General features: G+C 34.0%; 1 protein-coding gene across 1 annotated transcript; it reads left to right on the plus strand.

The window, feature by feature from the left end:
- Positions 1-1,722: 1,722 nt before the first annotated feature.
- LOC142505670 (uncharacterized) lies at positions 1,723-5,911 on the plus strand. Its single transcript, XM_075618754.1, has 14 exons — positions 1,723-2,022; positions 2,294-2,421; positions 2,509-2,580; positions 2,677-2,790; positions 2,882-2,950; positions 3,034-3,090; positions 4,034-4,087; positions 4,156-4,218; positions 4,366-4,428; positions 4,618-4,782; positions 4,866-5,021; positions 5,104-5,184; positions 5,276-5,328; positions 5,542-5,911. Exons 1-14 carry the CDS (start codon positions 1,815-1,817, stop codon positions 5,624-5,626), a joined length of 1,368 nt encoding a protein of 455 aa, XP_075474869.1. The 5' UTR covers positions 1,723-1,814; the 3' UTR covers positions 5,627-5,911.
- The last annotated feature ends 252 nt before the right edge of the window (positions 5,912-6,163 follow it).

Here is a 6,163-nt window from a genome sequence, read left to right on the forward strand (position 1 = left end):
AAGTTGGAAAATATTTATTAAGTTATAAAATCTTATCCCGTTAAGTGGTCCATATGTTGATGACTAAAAGATTTAATTATGCACAAACTTCATGTTATTTACTGGTCATGTGTTTGTAAATATTTAGATGTACAAATTATATCGTGATAAATTATCTTGATCATATTGTTTATCTTATATATTAATGTTATCATATTTTTAAATTCAAAATATATCATCATGATAAACCACAATTTAAATTTAAATTTATCCGATGATGGTACAAGTTTTCTATAAATAGTTATGTTTAGGATCTTAAGCATACACGCCTAAAGTTACACAACACCATAAATCTTAAACCACTAAATGAAATCCAAGAGGTGTTCAAGGTATTTTTCAATTTCAATGGCTAATGGTGATATTCTATTCATTTTTTCAACGTTCAGTATCATGTCATTAAGTTTAAACATGAATAAATTCTTACATCGATCAAAAGATTTTTTAAAAAGTGTCGAATTTAGCTCGGATTCTACATGTTGTACATGATCCAATGGTGCAACTAATCAAATCGAACTAGTTTCGGCTAGTACTGGTACGAAGAAACTCACCTTTATGTAAAGGCCTTTAGCTCCTTCTATGAACTCACAGATGCAAGTATCTCCCATTCAGGGGCGAAGCCAGAAATATGGCTCTGCCCGGGCTAAAATTTTAAACTCTACAATTTTTTAATATATTAAATTGATCTACCTGGGCTAATATTATATTATTCCAAAATTATATAAAATTTACATATAATTTTAAAAAAAAAATTAGGCCACCCGGGCTTATAGGAGCCTTTGGCTCCGCCCCTGCTCCCATTACAACGTCATTCCTTCTAAAAAGAAATTTTCACTCCCAGATTACACTATTCGCAAATCCGTCCATTATATGTAATTTTGATTATAATAATTGTCATTACTAAAAGAAATAGGGAAATTGATTATTCTAGTCTATTTCAAAATCATAATTTCAAATATGGCCTTCTTTATTACACATTTTGCATTATGTCTTATTTAATTAAAAAAAATCCTAAAATACCCTTTCTCTATGAACACACATGTTCCATTTCCGTGATTCATTTGTTTAATTATCTATTATTTCTCTTTAAGAGTTGATTTAACATTTGTTCTGTTTTATTTAATTTATAATATATTAATTTTTTTAATATTACTTACTTATATCAATAAACATATTTTAAAAAAATTATGAATTGTTAGTTTGAATTAGTGCATACGAAAACACCAAGCTTATAATAATTTAATTACGATTGTTGCTCATCTAAAATAATATAAACAAAATCACCAATCACCATGATTATGAAACGTATTATTTAAGTCAATGTGAGTTTATACAAATATAAACAAAAAATCTGATTGTCTCAATTAAGTCTCTACTTTATTCTATGCTAACAGTTTATGAGTATGCACAACAAACCTTCAAAAAATAAAATGCATAAAAATATACTCGACAAAAGAATTATTTCAAATTATCACCACTCTATGTACAAATACATAAAATTTATAAGATTACTCGAGAAATTACGAAAAAAGTTCATCGAATCAAAACAATTTTTAATAAAACAACAAACGATCGATTTTAATTTTTTCGAAAACACAACCTCGTGAACGTCAAAAAGTAATCCAAACTATACTAATTTTTTCCAACCTGCCATATGGTTTCCGGGTACTAGAGAAAATCATAAAGGGAGGGGTGAAACGGTAAAATCAATCAACCGAGTCCCCACAATAAAACTCGAACCGCATTTCGTTTGCTCCGATTCTTTTGGTTTCTCTTCAATGGCGTCCCGAGTATTGCTCCTCCTTGTTGCTGTTCTACTGCCCGTGCTCTTCGCGGGAACTGCATTTGCAGAATCCGCGTTTCTTGTTGAAGGAGAAGGTTCCGCTGCTTTTCAGGTCCGGGATGACGCCGTGTCCCAAGTTACGGCGGCCGATGCTTCCTCTGAACTGGAACTGCTCCAACTCAAGTCAAAGATCTCTTATTTAGGTATCATTTCTTTTATGTAATGGGTTTTTTGATTGATTCCTAGATTCTGTATTTTGGAAGATCTTATCACTTCAACCTTGTCTATTTGGTTTGAATTTAGTTATGCTTTTATTTCGAATTCATCGTGTACTGCTGGTTAACCGTATCGATCAGGTGTTTTCTTATACGGGCTTGTGAAATTATTGTGTGTTAATTGTTGCTTATCGTGATTTATGAAATATTTGAGAATTTTTTTAGTAATTTTGATTTTTGAATGGTTTTGGGATTGAAGAAACGAGCATTGAGGAAAAAACGGGCGAGTTGAAAGAAAAGGATGGGAGTATTGAGCATTTGGAGAAAGTTATCCAGGAGAAGTCAAATGTGTTGGTTTCACTGCAGAGCACAGTTCAATCACTTGGGGTGAAAATTTGTACTGGATGTTCTTCAAGTCTCGTTTAATGATTTAATCATTAGTGATGTGTTGAATTTTTCTTTCATTCTTTCTAGGAAAAGGCAACCTTAGATGTGAAAGGGCGGCCGGGAGAGGTGGATGCTCACATTAACAACATCAAGAAACAGGTGTTAACATCGTTGTGTGGATTCTGGAAAAGATATTATCATGGCAAATCTTTAATTTGTATTTATGCTTTGTGTTTGTGGGTTCTTCTATGATAGATTATTAATCTTAAAAAGGAGATTGGGGCACAAAATCAGAAAAAGGATGATCTTGAAGTTCAAGCAAATATAGCTGAGAAAAAGATCGAGGGGATGAAGTTGAATCTTGAAAATGTATGTTCATTGTTGTATAAATGTTCATTTCCCGGAGAATGTTCTGGATGGAAGAGATTTCCACTTTTTGATGCTTTTCACTTCGTTACAGCTCCAAAGGATAAATGACGAACAAAAGTCAAAGATTCGCAATGCTCAGCGTGCTCTTCAAGTGGCAGAGGTTTGTTCAACCCCCAAATTACTTCTTTTCTTTTTAATATACACAGTGTGCGTGTGTAACGGATGCTTTGGTTGGTCTTATAGGAAAAAATGCTGAAAGCTAAATCGGAGGTTTCTTCCGTTGCCAAACAGCTAGAAGAGGTGATTTTATTTTTTCTCGTTTTTTCACCTTGACTCCTTTTTTAACTTGTTTGTAGATCTGTCACTTTCTGATTCTAGGTTCAACGTTGATGGATTGATGGTGACCTGTTATATTTACTTTTTGTGTGATCCATATCTTTGCATTTTTACCAATTTCCTTTAATTTAACAATTCCAGGTTATTGTCTTAAATTTATGTGTGCTCTGACAGGGAAACAAGTAACAATGCACAAAACTAGCTGGCATTACTTACAATGCTATTCATGTTAGGAAAGTATTGAAAATGAAAGTTGTACAGGGATAAATATATTTTGTTATGGTTCATGCATTTTAATCCAAGAAAATTAAATCGTGAATAGGTTTTGGTTATGTTAGAGGATATATTATTTGCCACGAGACATACTGGGAACTCATTTAGATTGAGTTTCACTGTAGTGGCACTCTCATTTGGAATTCTTTCTGAAACTGATGCTAGGAAGCAGCGCCTTTGATGGGGCTGGTGGCACAGATATTGGGATAGAATCTCGTTCACTGACGCATAATGGGACAAGAGCACTCAACTATTTCCTTTAATCCATTGAGATGTGCTGAGTGTTGAACTGGATTTGCATAGGTAGAGAGAGGCATTGCATCACTTGTTTTGAATCTACATGATTAGTTTGGTTTGCTAGTCCGCCCATTGATTTCAAAGTCTCATAGTCACTTTTATGAGTGGTGTCGTGTTTTAAAGATTTAACATGTATATTTACATGACAAAAGCCTGAGCTGGTCTATTGTTCAAAAAATCTCCATCCACAGAATTGATGGAGTCGAAATAACTTGAATGATAAAAGCTGTTGGCAAAAAATGGTTCGATGAAGAACATATAATTGCTCTAGCTGAGGATGGTTGCTCTTGTACTTTGTGTTACATAGACTAACTTCATTAAATCTAATTATGACTAGGTTCGTCAAGCTTGGTTGCCATCTTGGCTGTCTACTCATTTAGTTCATTTTCAGGTAATGTACTTCTTATGAGGAAAATTTTTAAGGGAGCTTTCTCTTAATGAATTGTCTTAAACATGCAGTCATTTGTAGTAAGGCAATGGAATGAGCATGGGAAACCAGTATTGGATCTGACAATTCAAGAGGTGTTGTGCTTTCATGTCATGCATTATTTTCTCTTTACATTTGATTGAATTTTATGTCTGTATCCAAGCTTGATGTCTTTCCATGCAAAAGGCTCCATTAATTTCGATATTTTCTTTGTAACCGTTCTGTTTATAATGACTATTCAGTCTCTTAAGAAGAAATCTGAAGTTGATAAGAGGATGCAGCGTCACGTAGAGACTTTCAAAAAGGCAAGTTATTTGGAGATGTCTTTTATTTTCAGGGTTCGAAATAGTTTCAAATTCTTGTTTTTGTTAGTTAGTAGAGGCCACAGGGTTCTCTGCTGCTACTTGTGACAATGGAAAAAAGGTGAATTTTTTGAAAGCTTTTGTTTTTGTATGGTTTAACGAGTAGGAGATATTTCAATTATATGTTTGCAGCAATGGCTCCCAACTATCAAAAGTCGCTGCAAAACTTTTGTCGATGATTTTCAACCACTGGTTCAATCACTTTCTACTCAAGCCATTGATTATTATCATGTGGCTCACAGTGCCATTGAACCACATGTGGTAAAAGTATTAGAGGTGACGGATCCATACTTCCAGGTATGCAATAAAAATCTTTGGTGATTAAAAATTTTACATTGTCAACTCAAGTTGGCTCGATTTATCGATTGATATTTTAACAGGAAGCCAAGATGTTCACAAAGCCGTACGTAGATCAAGTTTCAAAGCGTGCTAAACCTCATGTGGATAAAGCACTTAAATCTTTTAGGCCCTACTCAAAGAAAGTGGCTCGCTACCATAAAAAGATCACTAAAAAAGTGCGTGTATACCATTCCCTGGTATGAGCCTGCATATATCACAAATATTTCTTTTTGGCTTTGATCTTTCCCCCTTCAAAGTTAACGTATTAACATTTTGAAGGTCGAAGCAACTCTACATAAAATATTAAGAAGTTACGAATTGACAAAACCTCTTGCGACACCAAGATTTGTTTGGTTTACGGTAAGTCTGGCACAAGAGTAGCACTTCCTAAATTTGACGTGCTATTACTCATAAAATCTGTATTTTTATCTCTTGTTCTTTTTCTATCTAGGCCTCAGTTTTGATGGCAATGCCCCTGGTTGTTCTTTCCAAGCTACTTCTACGGTTAGTGTTTTCCATATATCTTTAAGTTGTCAAGTATTTTTGCATTTTAATGTCCTTCCGATCCCATTTACAATCTGCAAGAAATGTGGGACTCCTGTGAAAATCGGAACAAACTGCTGAGAAATCAAAATGGAACTGAATACCTGCTACAGTTGCATCATCCATTCAGAATTTGCCTTCGAACTTATGCTGAGTTTTGATTTTACATTGCAGTAAAGAGCCAAAGAGACGCCGTCGGCATACCCATAAGACAAGCCATACTCATCGGAGGAGTAAACGTTCGCGTCAGGACAAATGATCTTACACAAGATATCTAGGCCACACCCACGTATACTCCAAGTATCAAAATTTTAGGTACCATAGTCAGCATTCCATTTCAAAACACTACAATAAAACATGGAGTTTAGCAATAGAATCGGCGACGGAAATGTTTCTTTCACTAACCAACGATTATTTTGTGGTGAAATCTGCATCTGGACCTGTTGATGTCCTCTTTTCAATTTTTTGTTTTGAGTTGTATTCTTTTATAAATGATAAATTATATTATTTTTTCATATTTTATGAGTGACACGAATCTCTCTTACACTTGTTATTCAGTTACATATATAAATGTGAAACGATCCCAATCGTTAAACAACCTGCTCGGTTTTTTTTTTTTTTTTTTTTGCCACAGGTGTTCAAGCTAGTTAATTAGGTGAGTGTTTGACAAATGATCATGAGTTTGATTTTTTCTATCGATAATTTTCGGGTGAGTTTGTACACATGGTTTGTCTAGTACGATTTATCTGACTAACGACGTTTACAAGTTATTACATTAATATGAGATTCACTGGTA

Source organism: Primulina tabacum, chromosome 10, assembly GCF_025594145.1.
Source record: "Primulina tabacum isolate GXHZ01 chromosome 10, ASM2559414v2, whole genome shotgun sequence".
Classification (NCBI taxonomy): domain Eukaryota; kingdom Viridiplantae; phylum Streptophyta; class Magnoliopsida; order Lamiales; family Gesneriaceae; genus Primulina; species Primulina tabacum.

Coding starts and splice junctions, on each gene's coding strand:
- LOC142505670 (XM_075618754.1), top strand. CDS start 1,815: ATGGCGTCCCGAGTATTGCTCCTCCTTGTTGCTGTTCTACTGCCCGTG. Junction 2,422..2,508: donor GCACAGTTCAATCACTTGGG/GTGAAAATTTGT, acceptor CATTCTTTCTAG/GAAAAGGCAACCTTAGATGT. Junction 2,791..2,881: donor TGAAGTTGAATCTTGAAAAT/GTATGTTCATTG, acceptor ACTTCGTTACAG/CTCCAAAGGATAAATGACGA.